Source organism: Pyxicephalus adspersus, chromosome 12, assembly GCF_032062135.1.
Source record: "Pyxicephalus adspersus chromosome 12, UCB_Pads_2.0, whole genome shotgun sequence".
Taxonomy (NCBI): Eukaryota; Metazoa; Chordata; class Amphibia; order Anura; family Pyxicephalidae; genus Pyxicephalus; species Pyxicephalus adspersus.
The window spans coordinates 42,405,897-42,424,835 of NC_092869.1; the positions used below are offsets into that span (position 1 = coordinate 42,405,897).

The 18,939-nt window shown below is 40.3% G+C and overlaps 1 protein-coding gene across 3 annotated transcripts in view; it reads left to right on the forward strand.

The window, feature by feature from the left end:
- DYNC1H1 (dynein cytoplasmic 1 heavy chain 1) overlaps positions 1–18,939 on the forward strand; it is a 51,649-nt gene that overhangs the window by 28,985 nt on the left and 3,725 nt on the right. For 2 of the 3 annotated variants that reach the window (XM_072428131.1, XM_072428129.1), the window contains exons 50-74: positions 144–263; positions 918–1,038; positions 2,789–2,984; positions 6,181–6,298; positions 6,713–6,928; positions 8,188–8,400; positions 8,499–8,626; positions 9,416–9,569; positions 9,927–10,073; positions 10,163–10,313; positions 10,481–10,734; positions 11,009–11,143; positions 11,648–11,742; positions 12,260–12,434; positions 12,541–12,616; positions 13,766–13,926; positions 14,045–14,156; positions 14,229–14,289; positions 14,864–14,987; positions 15,071–15,184; positions 15,273–15,443; positions 15,866–16,083; positions 16,418–16,521; positions 17,555–17,766; positions 18,575–18,728. In XM_072428131.1, the coding sequence (XP_072284232.1) occupies positions 144–263; positions 918–1,038; positions 2,789–2,984; positions 6,181–6,298; positions 6,713–6,928; positions 8,188–8,400; positions 8,499–8,626; positions 9,416–9,569; positions 9,927–10,073; positions 10,163–10,313; positions 10,481–10,734; positions 11,009–11,143; positions 11,648–11,742; positions 12,260–12,434; positions 12,541–12,616; positions 13,766–13,926; positions 14,045–14,156; positions 14,229–14,289; positions 14,864–14,987; positions 15,071–15,184; positions 15,273–15,443; positions 15,866–16,083; positions 16,418–16,521; positions 17,555–17,766; positions 18,575–18,728 (3,730 nt within the window). Of the gene's footprint in view, positions 1–143; positions 264–917; positions 1,039–2,788; positions 2,985–4,173; positions 4,370–6,180; positions 6,299–6,712; positions 6,929–8,187; positions 8,401–8,498; positions 8,627–9,415; positions 9,570–9,926; positions 10,074–10,162; positions 10,314–10,480; positions 10,735–11,008; positions 11,144–11,647; positions 11,743–12,259; positions 12,435–12,540; positions 12,617–13,765; positions 13,927–14,044; positions 14,157–14,228; positions 14,290–14,863; positions 14,988–15,070; positions 15,185–15,272; positions 15,444–15,865; positions 16,084–16,417; positions 16,522–17,554; positions 17,767–18,574; positions 18,729–18,939 lie in introns of all 3 variants that reach the window. The other variant, XM_072428130.1, reaches the window with a different exon arrangement.

Here is an 18,939-nt window from a genome sequence, read left to right on the forward strand (position 1 = left end):
AGCATTTGTGGCTTTAGTAACATAGGTAGGATAATACCCTAGACTTGAGTTCTTTGTGAATTTCATCAGATCACATAGGTGTGGTTTTTGATTAGTTACTAACCCTACAATTTAATGAGAATCATTTCCTTTTGTCACTTAAGGTGGAAGAACTGCGTCGTGACCTGCGAATAAAGAGCCAGGAGCTGGAAGTGAAAAATGCAGCTGCCAATGACAAGCTAAAGAAAATGGTAAAGGATCAGCAAGAAGCAGAGAAGAAAAAGGTAATTGTATTGAGTAAATTTTGTTATGCAGAAGTATGCTCATGATGATACTGTCATATGGAGGCATAAGAGTGCCAAACAAAAGCACAATATATATATTTTTTTATCTTCCCACAGATGAAACGGTAATTGTCTTAGAATGTAAAGTTTAGGCAATTGAGAGTTTCCAAAGGGCATATTTTTCTTGCGATAACAATAATCATCACTTGTTGTTAGTGTGTACCAGCAGTCATCAAAGGAAGTTTGTATTTTCAATATAGGTGACAGGTTAATTTGCCCATTCAGGGCAAAGTGATAGTGTCTGTGAAAGGCCCACATCCATTGATGGTCCTCTTTCCAGCAAGCCACCACCAACTAAGCCTTGATACCAGCTGCCAGTTGGAATTTATATGGTGGCTGTCATTAGGAAAGAGACATCAGGAGGGGGTGGTGTGACCATTTGAGATGTATATGGATGCGCATTTTCAGAAACTGACATCTTACTTTAGATGAGCAAAGTGATGATAACCTTGTAGCAATGCCAAGCATGCACTTTCTCCTTCTGATATACAACAAGTATTGTGTATCCTTGAAGAGTGCTGACAAAAAGAATCACCTGTTTAGAGTGTATTCATTGCTGTAATTAAATCTGATGATGACTTTGTATTTCTGCAGGTTATGAGTCAGGAGATCCAGGAACAGCTGCATAAGCAGCAAGCAGGTATTGCTGAAAAACAGAAGAGTGTAAAGGAGGATCTGGATCAAGTAGAACCCGCTGTCATTGAGGCTCAGAATGGTAAAGTCAATAGTGATGTTTAATTATAGCAATTGGAACCCTTGCCATTACACCTAAGCATATCACAATCACAAGTAATAGAAACAAATCTTTATTTGAGTTAGATTAGTAAAAGAAAATTAGTCCCAACCCATGTAACAAAATGCACATATAAGATGTTGTTTCATATATTTGTAGAAAATGTAGGCGGTGAGCCAAGCAACTATAGTTGCTGGAAGTACTGGACAGCTGCTGGAGATGGGCAGATAGCTTGACCAAAGCTTTATATATAGACTATATATATATTTTTTTTTTTTTGTTTTTTTTTGGCTCAAAACCCAATTCCAGTCAAAATGTTTTTCCTAATATTTTGCCGCTATGCAAAACTAACCTCTGTCAGGTGTATATTGTTGTCTGTGTTCCTAGTAGTATGTCCCTCACTTTCTGCCTTGGTAAGTACACAGGAAGTGAGAGGAAATCTCTCTAATAGGGCCACAGACAGCAGACGTTCTATCTGAGAGCCACCAGCTGACACTGGAGGCTTACTCACATGAATGTTGAGGTTGTGGTGCAGCTACTGCTTTCTCACTGACAACAATTGTGCAGTAGAACCCGCTGTCATTGAGGCTCAGAATGGTAAAGTCAATAGTGATGTTTAATTATAGCAATTGGAACCCTTGCCATTACACCTAAGCATATTACAATCACAAGTAATAGAAACAAATCTTTATTTGAGTTAGATTAGTAAAAGCAAATTAATCCCAATTTATGTAACAAAATGCACATATAAGATGGTATTTCATATATTTGTAGAAAATGTAGGTGGTGAGCCAAGCAACTATAGTTGCTGGAAGTACTGGACAGCTGGAGATGGGGCAGATAGCTTGACCAAAGCTTTATATATAGAATATTTTTTTTTTTTTTGCTCAAAACCCAATTCCAGTCAAAATGTTTGTTTTTCCTAACATTTTGCCGCTATGCAAAACTAACCTCTGTCAGGTGTATATTGTTGTCTGTGTTCCTAGTAGTATGTTCCTCACTTTCTGCCTTGGTAAGTACACAGGAAGTGAGAGGAAATCTCTCTAATAGGGCCACAGACAGCAGACGTTCTATCTGAGAGCAACCAGCTGACACTGGAGGCTTACTCACATGAATGTTGAGGTTGTGGTGCAGCTACTGCTTTCTCACTGACAACAATTGTGCCCTTGGTTGGTACATCTATCTGAGAGCCACCAGCTGACACTGGAGGCTTACTCACATGAATGTTGAGGTTGTGGTGCAGCTACTGCTTTCTCACTGACAACAATTGTGCTCTTGGTTGGTACACCCCTGCCAGCATCAGGCTTTCCCATATGGAATGAATAGGGGCAAAGGGGGGAGGGGGGGTGTACTGCCTGTCTGTACTCCATTTGTTCTACAGAGCTGTTCATATACCAAGCACATGCTGCTAAATTTGGCTTGGGCATCTTCATAAATATTAATAACTTCATAAAGGGTTTAAATAGTTGTTTTGATATAAAATAGATTTGTTAGATACTACAGAAGATTTTTTTTTATGTATACTACTGCTTGATTTCTCATAAGCGGTTTTGACTTTCCTGTCAGCCCTTGTATTATGGCAAATGTATGATTTTTCAGAATGAATGTTCTAATCAAAATTCCTAATTTTTCTTCTCATTCTGTTTTTTTTTTTTTTTTCTGTCATTTCCATTTTCCCTGTCTCTCTCACTCTGTCTCCCTTTGATCTGCTGTGATCGCATCTTCTGATTAGCTGTAAAATCAATAAAGAAGCAGCACCTGGTAGAGGTCCGTTCTATGGCTAATCCTCCAGCAGCAGTGAAACTGGCGTTGGAGTCCATCTGTCTGCTGCTGGGTGAGAGTACAACGGACTGGAAGCAGATTCGTTCCATCATAATGAGGGAAAACTTCATTCCAACTATTGTAAACTTTTCTGCTGAGGAGATCAGGTGAATAGATAAGTTTTTGTACAACTGCTGCTTGAGAAAAAGAAAGGAATTGTTCATAAAGGGTTCTTTAATGATTGGCACACTTTGAAATCCTTCATTCAGTTGGTAGATTCATCTATTTTGTACCCCAGTGATGTCACCAATTTCTTTAAAAAATGATTGGCTGTATTGAAATATCTGCTTGAATTTTGGAACTATGGAGTGTAAAGTCTTCTCCATGCAAACTTCAGCGTGCATAGGAGCAAAGTGCAAGCTTTAAGCCTTTAAAGTAGTCTTTACAGGGCAAAGGGGATGCTTGTTCTTTTAACAGGCCCTTCTCCCCCAAGAGAAAGTTTTTTGTCTATAGATAACTTTTGGGGGGGTTTCCATGTAGTATGGCCAGGCTTATTTTAAGGGAAAGGTTTATAGGGTCTTCCGGTGAATCATTTCATAATCCAAATAAAATGGCAAAAAATCCCTTAAAAAAATAGTGATGTGTGCAGGTTATCCAGTGTCTGTCGCTCTTCTGCATTGCCTGGGTCAGTAGTCGGGACTAACCTTGGCACAAGCCTATTGCTGTCCTTTTATCCGACTGCACACCAAAAGGAAAGCTAGGCTTGTACTTGGTACTGCCCAGGCAGATGTGGATGGGTAGGTGGCTGGGAAGTGGTGTGGCACTGCCATCACGACCTGTGTATAACAGCGCCATATTGGAACTGTTACAGTGATTTTTTTTTTTTTTTTACCTGGGTAGGAAAAAATTGTAGACGGGTGATGGCTCCTGTTTTGTGACCCAACTTTTTATTTACCCATCCTAAAACAGCCAGGTGGATACTAAAAAGTGCCGGTTGGTCCACCCTGCTAAAAGGGGACAAGGAGAACACTATAGTATTTATTTAAAGGTCCTAACAAAGCTGCTCAAAGCTTGCTGAAAGGTTTACAGAAGGCTTTAGCATGCTGTACATTGCTTCTATGCATGCTAACAAAGCCCTAGTCCCTTGCTTGGTGCAGCCACAAAGAAAGGTCTCCTAATTGCAGTAAAAGCCAATAGATATCCCCCACCTTGAACTAAATTTATAACAGGAGTTAGCTTTTGGTTTGGACCTTTTGGATTTTATTCCGGAACTGAAATTCCTTTCTCAAATCCCCAGCGGCAGTTTCATTACTAACACTGCACGTGTGTTAACACTATTTTCACCCTCCTTAATAGCGGTGAGCTCTATAAAGAGACAGCACCTTGTTGAAGTAAAAGCAATGGCCAACCCTCCTGCTGCAGTAAAACTGGCCCTTGAGTCTATCTGTCTCCTCCTGGGAGAGGAGACGAATGATTGGAAAAAGATCAGAACTGTTGTTCTCAGAGATAATTTCATCACCCAGATTATCAACTTACGCTCAGAAGATCTCAGGTATTGTCTTTGTCATCAGCTGCTGGCGTTCAACAATCTGCTTCGTCTACAACTAAAAATTTCCTTACCTCAGTCTGCTGTCAAAGAGCGCATAACTTTATTTTCCACACCTTTTGGGTTCTATCTTTCTGAACGCTATGAATTTCTAATTTAAGCAGCAGTTCCTTCTTGCAGCAGATTTCTTGGCATGCATGCACACAGGATATTTGATCAGTTTGCAGTCAGGTAACCTGTGTGAATAGAGATCCTGGAAAAAACTTAATCAATCACTGACCAGCTTGCAACAAGCCTGATACACATTCTTGGTCCAGTCCAGATACTTCTCAGTTGATTAAAGCTGAACTCCAGGCACTCGTGTTAATACACAACACAGCTCTGTCTAACTAAGGAGGAGGTCTGATTTTCTTTCCTGCTGCTTGGTGACACTTGCAGGTCTTGTCCACTCATCCTGTGACTGGGCGGTGAAAGAAAAAGCAGCAAGACTATTCATCTGACTCGGTGTTCCACAGAGCATACACCTTACACCTCAGCAGAAGTAATTTGACTTCTTGTGCTGCTTCCTCCTCCCTAATGTCTGAGCATTATTGTAAAAGCCATTGTAGGAGGCTGGTACCAATTCACATTTATATACTTAATCTGTTTTTACATTTGCCTGGGGTTCAGCCTTAAGGAGGAGGGTTCAGAATGAAAGTCCTGTACCTGTACACTTGAATGCAAGTCAGCGGTACCAGCTTCCATATTTCTCTTCCTCACAGTTTCCTCTAACACAAATCTGTCATGTGAATTGAGGTCCTTATTTTTTTTGGTCACCTAATATTCTTTATATAAGTGAGTTCGACAGGTCTGGACTTTCTTTGTAACTTTGAAGATATTTTGGCATTTTCTGAGCATTCAGACTTCGAACAATACTTTTTATGTGAAGTTCTTTTTGAGAAAGTTTCTGTCTGGCTCTCATGATAACTCTCTGCAATACATTAAGTCAAATGACACAAACTTATGCGAATACGTTTTTCAAACTTTACTGAATTGATATACTTCAGACCATGCCAGGACTTACTGTTGCCTATAGCTAAGCATAATCGCCACATAATTAGCAAGGAAGTTAGCAGTAGCAGCTCCAATATTTTACTTATATCAATTTTGCATTGGGCCTGTTCATGGAATCAGTCTGACATGAGTTTGAGATGCTTCTGACATCTGGGAATATTTAATGTACAGTGCTGCATAATATATATATTTTCCCTAGAGGTACCTGTATATATTTGTTTGACATAACACTACTTCTGGTGGTTGCATAACACCCCCAAGGTGCTTTGCACTCTGTTTAACAAAACATGTCTTGAAAATTATTTTTATCTACAGAGCTTTGATATCCCAAGGGTTAGTGATGTGAATAGTGAAAGTGGTCAGGGACCAGGGGACCTGGTACGGTGATGACCCAGTAGTGAGCAGTGAAGGGGGAATTGGAGAGACTCATGCAAGCTGAAGCCCAATGTGCTGGGCCCAATGGATTGCCACCTGCATGTTCAACTATAGTTACAGCTTCTCATACAATCTTTTTAACAGCTTGTTAAATTGTTCAGTTTACTGCTAAACATTATGGACTGCTGCAAAGATTGCATTTTGACATTAGCTGTCCAAGACAAACTTGTATTGAAACTATTTACAGAGAGTGAGAGGGAAAAAAGGCCATGTCTGAATTCACCCAGGACCTTGTAAAGTTTCTCCATACTTTCCTCTTTGTAGTTAGTTGTGTACTCTTCAATTCTAGTATAACCCTAACTTGTTCTTTTATTTTCTCCTCCTTTTAGTGATGCCATTCGTGAGAAAATGAAGAAGAATTACATGTCCAATCCCAGCTACAATTATGAGATTGTAAACCGAGCCTCCCTGGCTTGTGGGCCTATGGTGAAATGGGCTATTGCACAGGTATTGAGCTGATTTTTTTGTCTTATTTTGCACCGCACATTGAGCAAATTAACTACTGCATTTATGTTGAGATTGCATGCATGTTCTTATTTAGCACATGTGGTTAACTTGTGCATTTCAACTGCTGAATATAGTGTGAATAGAAATCATATTAAAGAATAAACGAAAAAGCGTCCTTTAAAGTGTCCTTTTGTGATAATCCAAAGTCATGTAAAGGATCCAATGTGTACAAAGCCTAAAATTTAGCTGTTAAAGGCTGCTGGTCCAGTAAAGCAATAATTATCTTGCCATTGCTGTTTTGGTGAAAATCTTGCCATTGCTGTTTTGGTGAAAATCATATCTTAAAATGTATAATGTACAGGGTGAAAAGAATTTTCCATTAAACCCCACTAATTTTTTTTATTTATATAACAGCTAAATTATGCTGACATGTTGAAGCGTGTGGAGCCCCTGAGGAACGAACTCCAAAAACTGGAGGATGATGCCAAAGACAACCAGGCAAAGGCCAATGAAGTGGAGCAAATGATCCGTGATCTGGAAGCCAGCATTGCCCGCTACAAGGAGGAATACGCAGTCCTTATTTCTGAGGCCCAGGCCATCAAAGCAGACTTGGCTGCTGTAGAAGCCAAGGTAAGATAAAATTATTGATACCCCTGCTTTGCATTCATGTTTGTTTTAATTAAAGAATTTACACCTTATTTTTTTTTTTAAAGCACTCCACTGAGCAATATCTACATTTAAAATGAACACATTACACTGTCCAGTTTTCGAAATCTGGAATGACATTCTGTGGAAAGTTTTAGGAGGGGTATTCATAACACTTATAACACACTGGCTGCAGAAAGGTTTCTCGGGCTTAAATTTAACTTTTATTCATAAAAACCCCAAAGAAAATCCATAGTTTTCCCTCGCAGGCAATTAGTCATTCTGTCACAGCATGACAAAAACCCCAAATTTAGCCTCCTGGCTTTAGGTCTGGTTGTATCTACCAGACCTAAATTGTGGGAGACCTTTTCCCAGCTCGCAGGCTTCAGACAGCCTTTGCAGCTGACCCACCTGGCCTCAGGCTGCAACCTCCCCAGTGTCAGACACGCTCCTTTTTAGCATCAGCCAGGTCCTTGCCCAATCCTCAATTCCTGGAGTTGACGTGTCTGGATGACCCATTCCTTTCCTGGACACTCCGGCCTTGGATCCCAAACAGAAAGCTGCAAATACACAACACTTATTTACAGCCTTATCCGGGCCCTTTAATTCTCTTCCAGGCTGAAACTATATGATGCCAAATATCTTCCAAATTTGGCATCACATTATTGATTTTACCACATACTAGAAGGCATTATTTCTTTCTTAGAACCTTTGATGCCAATTCTTGGCATATGTCTAAGCAGGTCTGAATGGGGAATAAATATCACTTGCTTGATGCAGTAAAAAAGGTGATCAGGAGATCATTTAGAATTTTAAGTTTAGGTATTTAGTGGCAGGAGCCGGGCTGGTAATTTTCCCTGTCTGTCTTACCTATCCACACCTGTGTGTAAGGATAGCTATTGCTGGTTCCCTCGCCTGCAATGTTTATACAGCACAATTTTCAGACTCCACACTCTCATCACTGATGTACCAATGCATCAAAGAACATAAAGCTCATTCAGGTACATTGAATGTTTAAATGATTTATTGGCCCAGTAAATGATTCCTTCTCCCTGATGAGGATGACACTATGCCATTTTATGTTGAAATAGGTAAATTAGAGAAAAACATTTTACATGTTTCTCCTGTGGTTGGGAAGGGAAAGTTGGGAAAGTTTTTGAGTTGAGCTATAATAAACTTATCCACACATGTTCTTCTACAATATCTTTTGAGTTTTTGAGCTGTTTTTATGATCTGCTTTTTAGGTAAACCGCAGCACTGCACTCCTGAAAAGTTTGTCAGCAGAAAGAGATCGATGGGAGAAGACCAGCGATACCTTCAAAAACCAGATGTCCACCATTGCCGGTGACTGCCTGCTGTCTGCAGCTTTCATTGCTTATGCTGGTTACTTCGACCAGCAGATGAGGCAGAACTTGTTTACAACTTGGTCTCATCACTTGCAGCAAGCCAATATCCAGGTATTATACAATATTTGGCTCTTCATTGTGCTGAAAAAGATATTTTTATTGTGTTACCAGCTTGTTTCCCCTTTTAACTTGTCATTTGTTGTCTGCAGTTCCGCACAGACATTGCAAGAACAGAATATCTGTCCAATGCAGATGAAAGACTTCGCTGGCAAGCCAGTTCCTTACCTGCAGATGACCTGTGCACAGAGAACGCCATCATGCTGAAACGATTCAACAGGTATATCATTTTCATTCAACAGAGCTAAAGCTTTCACCTTTCGTCTGCTACTGCTGTGTTACATCAATAAGGCAGACATGACATCTTATTGATGGACTGCAAAAAGGAGAAACCCTGACAGGTCGCATTATTTCCCCACTCTAATCAAAGCTAATGTGTCTAATGTTATGTTAATGAAGTTAGATTTTGGGTATACTGATTTGTTTAGAATAATCTTTTATTATTTTTTTTTAACCATACTAAATTTACTGCAGTCTGTTAGAGCAAAACTAACTGTGTGAGGATTCTAGCCTTTAAGGCCTGGAATTGAACACCACTGTAATAAATATAGGGACATCAACTGAAGCTGATCACTGTCCCTGGACAGCCACACATAATAATTAGTGCATATAATGTTACAGAAAATCATTGGAGACTGCAGACACTATGGGAATTTTTCAATACTGAAGACAATCCAGTCATAGGTTAGAGAAACGTCACTTGGAACTGCAACAGATTACAACTTCCTATCAAATATGGCAAAGGTCATTTTTAAGGTGGCTGTTGGTAATTTAAATGTGGAAGTGCTGATTCATTTGCCTTAGGGCCATGCGGTAATTTCCATAGGGCCACAGGTTGGGCATCTGGCCTTTAAATTGCTTGATTTGGTGCCTTTAAGATCATGCTTCTGCCTCCTCCACTCTACCGAGAATTTGTTATTATACAACCAAGGGTCCTCAACGCAAACTATACCAGAAGTTACAGCCAATGTCTGATTAGATATACCAATCCTGTGTGCTTGTGTTGCAGGTATCCTCTGATTATTGATCCGTCAGGCCAGGCGACAGAGTTTATTATGAATGAATACAAGGACCGCAAGATCACCCGCACAAGCTTCCTGGATGATGCCTTCAGAAAGAACTTGGAAAGCGCTCTGCGTTTCGGAAACCCACTTCTTGTCCAGGTGAGTCCAGATCTCTAAAATTGGACTTTATTTTTTTAAAACATGAACTCCCTAGCTTTTAAAAAATAAGTGTTTGCATGTTTGTGTATCTCCAAAATCTATTTCCAGGCATTTTCTGACCAGTCTGATGAAGTCCTTGCTCTTTTACTTTGAATAGCACCCATGTTATAGTGTGTGAGTACTGCAGTTTAGTGCTGTAGTACAGTGTGACCAGGCTACTGTTAATGATGCTGCCTCACAGGCTGGGTCCATGACCATCTTAGCAATTTAATTGGGGTTCTAATTTAAATTATAAATGAGAAATGGTGACAGACTAACCTTTTTTTTTTTTCTTCTTTTTTTTCCCTCCTCTCCTAGGACGTGGAAAGCTATGATCCCATTCTTAACCCTGTCTTGAATCGTGAGGTTCGGAGAACTGGCGGCAGAGTGTTGATCACCCTGGGAGATCAAGACATTGACTTGTCCCCATCATTTGTAATATTCCTCTCCACAAGAGATCCCACAGTATGTAGCGTGGCACATACGTTTTCCTAATGAGATATCTTCTCAAATGCAAACCTGCCAGATGCATATGATTTTTTTTCTTCTTTAAGGTGGAATTCCCGCCAGATCTATGCTCACGTGTAACATTTGTGAACTTCACTGTGACTCGCAGCAGTTTACAGAGTCAGTGTCTGAATGAGGTCCTGAAGGCAGAAAGACCAGATGTGGATGAGAAACGATCAGATCTTCTTAAGCTTCAAGGTGAGCCCAGTTACAAAGGAGTTCTTTACAAATCATATACAAGAGTGTAAATAAAGATAGTTTGCAATGAGCAGTCGCATGCCGGTATTTAACAGTTTTGGCTGTAACTGTCTTTTGTATGACATTACAGGAAGTACACAAGAAATCATGATGATCTTATTTTCCAGGGGAGTTCCAGCTCCGCTTGAGACAGCTGGAAAAATCTCTTCTGCAGGCCCTAAATGAGGTTAAAGGTCGCATATTGGATGACGACACCATCATCACTACTCTGGAGAACCTGAAAAAGGAGGCAGCAGAGGTCACCCGCAAAGTAGAGGAGACAGACATAGTCATGCAGGAGGTGGAGAACGTATCTCAGCAGTACCTGCCACTATCCACTGCCTGCAGCAGCATTTACTTTACAATGGAGTCACTCAAACAGGTGAGACTCTTCAATGAATCCCCCGTATGACTTGTCACATGTGGGTTCTAGGTATAGCTGTATTGCATCTAACATGCAAGTAACATGTTTTCAAATACAATTGAAGCATCACGTAGAATTGCATTCAATTGGCCCTATGTCACTGTTGGATCCCAAAAAAATTTATTTTTTTAAATTCTATTTTTTATGGTTTCCCAATGACTTGAACAATAGAACCCTGTGTCTTGTAGTTCACTGCAATTTTAATATGTATACTTTTTGTTTCTCGGTCTAGATCCACTTCCTGTACCAGTACTCCCTGCAGTTCTTCCTGGACATCTACCATACTGTGCTGTATGAGAATCCCAACCTCAAAGGAATCACAGATCACACTCAACGGCTTTCTGTGATTACCAAAGACCTCTTCCAGGTACAATGAGAGCTCCCTATCTTCTTTTACTTCAGTGCATGTTGTATATTCCAGTCTCCTGTGAGCTTCTAGGGTCTTTGAGTATATAACTTGCATTAGTGAACCTTTTGACATCTATAAGTTATTACAGTTATTCACTTTAGTCTCATTGCATTGTGTTGTTGTCGTCAGCACTAAGGAAGGAGATTTTGTAACTCGACTTCTTGCTGGATTAGGTCTACCTAGGCTGACAGCAGTGACTACTAATTCTGCTGGTGTCTGGAAAGCTTTATCTGCCTTATACTATAAGTCATGGAACTGAATTAAAAAAAAAAATAGACTGTATTCCAAATGTGGCATACAGATCCAGTCTGCGCTTATTTTAAGGCATTTTGTGGGGTTGTATCACCATTCTTGCCTTTTCTGTGTTTTATCATTGGTCATGGACTTAAGCACGCAATAAAGCTTTAAATCAATGTTTGTCCTTGCTGGATAAATATAATATCCCAACCTTTTACTTTGCAGGTTGCCTTCAACAGGGTGGCTCGAGGGATGTTGCATCAGGACCACATTACCTTTGCTATGCTGCTGGCAAGGATTAAGCTGAAGGGAATTGTTGGGTAATGTTTCTAGATTTTGCTTTGTAGAGCTAGAATACCACGTGGCACACCGGGCAGGGCCCCTACATCAGAAATACAAAAAGGTGGTGCTAAAGGGCAGGATCCCTACATCAGCTTTATATATCATTTTTTAAGATATCTCTAAAAAAGTTTTTTTTTTTTTTTTATTTTGCAACGACACAATGATGTAAAACAAACCCTACCACCCTTTTAGAAGTGAGTTTCGAGGCATTTGTGATGCACCACCACCCCATACCTCCTATTCTCTCATGTATTATACAAGTGAACATCAAGACACCGGTGATGGCACCCTTGTACCTTCCCTCTCTAGCCTGCCAGTGCCTGAAACATATCAAACCTACACTACTGTATATTGCCTACTTAGCTCTTCACATCCTTAATACTAGAATTAGATCAATCCAAAGGTTAATGTCACTAATATTAGAAGGGTGTTTAGGATTTGATGTTTGGTGTTACAATTTTAGTGACTCTTTTTTTTTTATTTGTGTCATTTAAGGGAGCCAACGTACGATCAGGAGTTCCAGCACTTCCTCAGAGGAAGAGAGATTGTCCTTGGTTCTTCCTCTGTCCCCAAAATCAGTGGTTTGTCAGAAGAACAGGTGGAGGGTATGGTTAGACTCGCCAATCTGTCTGCCTTCAGGGATGTCATATCCAAGGTGGAAGCCGATGATGTAAGTTTCCTGTGGAATCCTGGCTACAGACAAATGTTTAATGCTATATTTTCTATTGCTAAATGCCTCTTAATAAAAACTTAGACAATGTTGGTTTTCTTTACAGCAATTCTGCATTTGGCTTGAGAGCAGTTCTCCAGAGCAGACTGTGCCATATCTGTGGAATGAAGAGAAGCCTGCTAGTGAGTGTCTGATTTATGGGGGTACACTGGGTTTTTCTCAACTTTATATGTTAGAGTGACAAAGAGCTGATTCTTCAGAACTAAAGCGTGGAAGGGGGTGGGATCTTGCCATGATGTGCATATATAGGCCTTTTACCCATTAATGGCACCCTTACCCCCTAGTTTGCCCTTCTCCAGAAATCTTCTCAGCATATTTTACTGATCCATCCACCACTTCTCCCGTGTCCTTTGTATCTCTTCGTTGGTCGTTGGATAGCCCCTGATGCCTATGCATACGCATATAAGGGTTTCACTTACCCATGGCTCCATTCTTAGTGATGGGGGGAATGAAACCTGCAGTATATATGGACAATAAAACCTAGTAGAAAAAAAATATTTGTTAAAAAATTATTAGAAACAGCCAAATCCCTATATAGAACAGAGGGATTTCCAGAGGATAAAGAGGGATTTTTCAGGTAATTTTACAATAGAATATTCCAAAAACTTTTTTTTCTGAATCATTCAAAATGCAAACAAATACAAAACATAATATCAAGTGTTTCTAACAAGCCTGCAGTGCAGTTAGTAGGGTTACTCAGGAGTGTTGCAAAACTAAAGTGGTGTTGGTACATATCACTCTGGGCCGGCAGGCTTAGCATCACAGCAAACACTAACTGATCTCATAAGATAGCTGGAGGATGGTTGGGAAAAGTAGCTGGAACAGTTGCCCACAAAAGCACATAAATATAAAAAGATGGTGTGGATAGAGGAAGCAAACGTCCCTATCCAATAGCCAGAGTAAAGTGTAAGTAAAACAAATCTTGCTTTATGTTCTCTGGAAATCCTTCTGTTCTATGAGGGGATTTGACTCTTTCTAATATGTAAATTTTGGGATGTGATACCTATTATAAATTGATGATAGAAGTTCTTTCACGTTTTAAAATTAATTAAAAAAAAAAAGTCAAACACTGGAAAAACTTTGATTCCTAGGAATTTGTTGTTGGTTTTTATACCTTTAGGCAGACTGCAACACTAGGTTAGAATTTGTAAGCATTTTGATTTAAACTTTCTGCTTCTGTAGTCAGTGTTAAATGGCCGGAATATGCAATATAAATATAGTAAATTTGGTTAGTCAAAGCTAAGTATAGTCTACTTCTGTTCTTGTTTCAGCTCCCATTGGTCAAGCTGTCCACCGCTTGCTCCTCATCCAAGCCTTCCGTCCCGACCGCCTCCTTGCCATGGCTCACATCTTTGTCTCAACCATTCTTGGAGAAACCTTCATGTCAATCATAGACCAGCCATTGGATCTGGCATATATTGTGGATACAGAGGTAATAGCAATGAAAGAAAAAAACACAGTGCCTTGAAATTAGTGAATGAAATGTAAGGTTGGGGGAGGAATTTACAAGCTATGTAAAGTTGATCAGTAATTCACTTTATTTTCTACAGGTGAAACCCAACACACCTGTTCTGATGTGTTCCGTACCTGGATATGATGCCAGTGGTCGTGTGGAAGATCTGGCAGCAGAACAGAATACCCAGATTACATCTATAGCTATTGGTATGAACTGTTCTGTACATTGACTGGTTTATTAGTGCTGTCTTTGCCTCCGCTAACTCTGTGTCTTTTCAGGCTCTGCGGAAGGATTTAATCAAGCAGAGAAGGCGATCAATACAGCTGTGAAGTCTGGAAGGTTAGTTTTAATGGTTTCATTGCATGCTCTATAATTTCGCTTATGACTTTTATTTGTACCAGCTGCAAATACCTAATATTGTCACCTCTCGATCACGTTTTTTATGAGTATGGAGAAGTCAGTTGGTAATCTCCAATGATTTGTTTGAAGTTTTTTACAGAGCCTAAGACTCTGCCTCCACATGACAAATAGGCTATGTGAAAGTCACTCAGGCACCTAGCTTTGCTTTATATTAGGACAAGAAGTTCTGCATATTTCTTCTAGTGTTGGAGCAAAGAAATAAAGACAAATTTATGAATCTGGGAGGGAGGGCAGTTAAAGCTGATCTTCGGGTACATAAACTTCCACCCATTTCTCCTCCGTTGCCACCAAAACTATAATTCCTCTTTGTTTTTATCGAATGGATTTGCAAAACTGGATCTTGTTCAATCTGCAGTTCAGCTTTATGCATAATTTCTTTGCTTTGCCCAGTTTCACTTGAATCTGTCTGGCAGTAGTTGGTTGCTCTGTGCCCAGATTTCCATAGCTGGAGAATATAATGCATAAATGCTGACTTGTACACTTCTGGTTGCAGATGGGTGATGCTGAAAAATGTACATCTGGCACCTGGCTGGCTGATGCAGCTGGAGAAGAAGCTCCATTCTTTACAGCCACACTCGTCATTCCGTCTTTTCCTGACGATGGAGATTAATCCCAAGGTACAGTTTAAAAATTGACAATTTCGAGAGAGAAAAAAAAACTGATCAGCTTTGTGCTAAGCCTTTTTTTTTCCATCACAAAGGTACCTGTGAACCTGCTGCGTGCCGGTCGAATCTTTGTGTTTGAGCCACCTCCCGGCGTAAAGGCTAATATGCTAAGAACTTTCAGCAGTATTCCAGTTTCCAGGATCTGTAAGGTAAGTTAGTAGCCTCACTAAGATCACCTAATCCACTTACTTGACATTTTAAAACCTAATTTAATTTTTTGTTATTGGTCCTTTCTAGGCTCCAAATGAGCGTGCCCGTCTGTACTTCCTGCTAGCCTGGTTCCATGCCATCATTCAGGAACGTCTGCGCTACGCACCCTTGGGTTGGTCCAAGAAATATGAATTTGGTGAATCTGATCTTAGATCTGCCTGTGACACTGTGGACACCTGGCTGGATGACACTGCTAAAGTAAGTCATTAAGTTGATACTCGCATTGATAGATGTGTTGGAGGCCTGGCAGATTTTGACTCCTAATTAGCACCACCTAGACAGGGCAGGTATGTAATGAGAAGACTAGTAAGTCAGTAGGTGGGTCATGGCTGAGACCCTGCAGAGCAGGTGGGAGGACAAGAATGTCTTGGACTACAGAAGTCCTTCATTCTCATCTGTATACCAAAGCAAGAAACTTTTCTGTAGTCTATAGTAAATGAACTGGATGGGGATAATAACATTGGACACAGAACAGCACCAGAGTTTTTTTTTTAATTAATATTATGTAACAAATATTACAAAATGCATTTATTGGTATCCTAAAAACTGAATTCCAAAGTTTAGCTTGTGCAACATCCTCCATTCTAGTTAGCAAGGTTTAATGTGTGTGTTGTTTTCAGGGCCGCCAGAACATTTCACCCGATAAGATCCCATGGTCTGCCCTGAAGACCCTGATGGCGCAGTCCATTTACGGAGGGCGAATTGACAACGAATTCGATCAACGGTTGCTCAACACATTCTTGGAGAGGCTGTTCACCACCTCAAGTTTTGATGGAGACTTTAAACTTGCTTGTAAAATTGATGGACATAAAGACATCCAGATGCCAGATGGGATCAGGTAATTTGTTTTGTACAAAACTCCTAGAGACCACTTTTATTTGTCCCAGGTAAATCCAGGGGAAGCTACAGAAAGGGCATGCCCCCAGAACTTCCCAGAGGCCTTACCATACATACACAATGTGTTTAGAGGCTCTAAGGAGGTTTGCATTGAAACATATAAAGAGGGACAAATAAAGGTCAACTTATGTAGTGATTTGGAATTCATTACAACAGAGGCAGTGTTGTCAAGCAACAAAAATATTTAGGGTGAACAGGTATTTCTGTACTTGCATTGTTTTTTGTGTTTTTTTTTTTTTATACTTTTTTTTTATTTATTTTTATTTTTTTTGTAGGCGTGACGAGTTTGTGCAATGGGTGGAATTACTACCTGACACCCAAACTCCATCCTGGCTGGGATTACCGAACAATGCAGAGAGAGTCCTGCTGACCACTCAGGGTAAAGTTTCTCCTGCAGGATCAGTCCCTTATCTGAGTCCTGCCAACATCTTTGTGACTGTCTCTAGGTGTACTACTATACTCAACTAACCCACCTATTCTATTCTAGCTTTACCTTCTTGAGTGTCATCCATCCTGTTGCGGTTCTGTAATGTCTTGTCGCGTTTTTCTTTTAGATTATAACACTCGTGTGTCTCATGATCGTGCTGCTGTAATTCGTGGTTGAAGTCGTGACTGATTTCTGTCTCATCTCAACCACGCATTGGCATTTGTGTAACCTTTGTTCTCATCCTTCAACAGTCTTGTATTTTCTGGGCATTTCTGACTCATCTGCCTACAATCTCTAACTCATTCTTCTCTGCCCTTATAAATATGGAAGTTTTTTTTTTTGTTTGTTTGTCTTTGTCATTTCGTTTTTCTTTCTGCAGAATCCCCTAGTGATATTGCTGTAGTTGGAACTGCAGCCAGTGTAATTGTAGAGTTTGCATCAGGGTCACTAGGACATGTGGGTGGGCTCTAGGTATAGATGGTGGACAGGTAAACTTGTAAACACAATGCAATCTTAAAAAAAAAAAAAAAAAAAAATCAAATCTTTGTATTCTGTTGAAATTCAAAAATACACCCTGTTGAATTGAGCAATATCTGTGTTTATATCCTGATAAAGAATATATTGGATCATTGTGGGTATCAACAAGCACTCAATGGGACATTTGCATACCGTATGACTAAAAGTCCCATTACATGACTGTTGGATATCTTATTCTAAAATTACCAAAGAAAATTAAAGTTGGGTTTGGGGTTATCCTTAAAATAATAGGGATCTGAGGGATTTCAGTCAGTTTACTCCCTTCAGGCAGAGAAGCTGCAGGTTGTCCGCTGCCTTCCCTATACACTTGCACATGTTGGCCACTCTGTAGCAGGAAATCTTTGCCACTCTTCTTTCTCTTGTGCTTTTTCTATTTTTGTTACCAGTTTGAGTTTAGTTTGCTTTACTTTGGCCCGCATGTTTTTGTTTTCTTCCCTCTGTGGTTCAGGCATTGATATGATCAGTAAAATGCTGAAAATGCAAATGCTGGAGGATGAGGACGACTTGGCTTATGCGGAAACAGAGAAGAAGCAGAGGACAGACTCCACATCTGACGGACGCCCGGCTTGGATGAGAACCCTGCACACCACCGCCTGCAACTGGCTGCACGTCATTCCACAGTCCCTCAACCACCTTAAACGCACTGTGGAAAATATAAAGGTTAGGTGACAATACGGGTGAACGGCCTTCAAAAACAAAAAAAAGTTATTGGCAGTGTGAGAAGCCTCAGATGGATTTTGCCATTTCTAGGCTCATGCAAACTGTTTTTAGCATCAGTGTCCTGGGAATTGTATGCAACTGCGACTTAAAAATGGCAACTTTCATCTGAGGGTTTTTAGACTGGACTTTGCATGGAAAGAGGGGGGTTGCCATAACTGGCTTAGGGATGGGGTTGGGGCACCCATGGTAAAGGTTAGAGGGAGACTGCCAGAGCTGGGAGCTTGGGAATGTCAACCCACTACCACAGCCATAGGGTGAAAGACCAAAGTGTGCCCACCTCCATATTTCTCAACTGTGACCTTCATCATGAGCATGGGCTGCAGGTCTGTCAGCTGCATCTTCTACTCTACCCCTTAGCCTACCCTGCCCACTGGCACCCACCGATAGAATGGCTTTTAAGGGCAATGGACAGGTTTGATAGTGGTGTAGTTAGCCATAGACTTTGCATTTAAAAAATGTTTTTTGCATGTCAAGTACTTTGGCACTTGGATTACTTTGAGTTGTCTGTTTTAAGTGAAAAGGATTATTTAATCTCTTTAGTCATGGTGATGAGGTTCAAAGTCTGTACTGCATATAAAAAAATCACTAGCCACAGGAGCTAAAACAGCAGATAAATGTTTAAATTCAAGCCATGGCAGTATATAAAGAATGCACCATTGTTCACTCTTTAAAAAATTGAGCATATCTGATAAGTTTTGATGTTGTGATGTTTTTTTACTGGAAATATTTACCTGTTTTTTCCTTGCAGGATCCCCTGTTCAGATTCTTTGAACGAGAAGTGAAAATGGGCGCCAAGTTACTACAGGATGTGCGCCAAGATCTCACAGATGTCGTCCAGGTCTGCGAAGGAAAGAAGAAGCAGACTAACTACTTGCGCACACTGATCAATGAGCTGGTTAAAGGTAAATTGGTGTTCAACACAGTTTGTGAACTACTCTGTGTGCTATTAAATTATTCCAGAATACAAAAAAATATTCTTATGGATAAAGTGAGGCTTTAGGTTGTAGCTAAATTCTGTATACAGAGAAAGAGGGGCCTGGAGATCACCAGCTGCTGGTATAAACAGGCTAGTAGATGCTTAAAGAGGCACTGTCAGCTTTGCATGTTCATGGC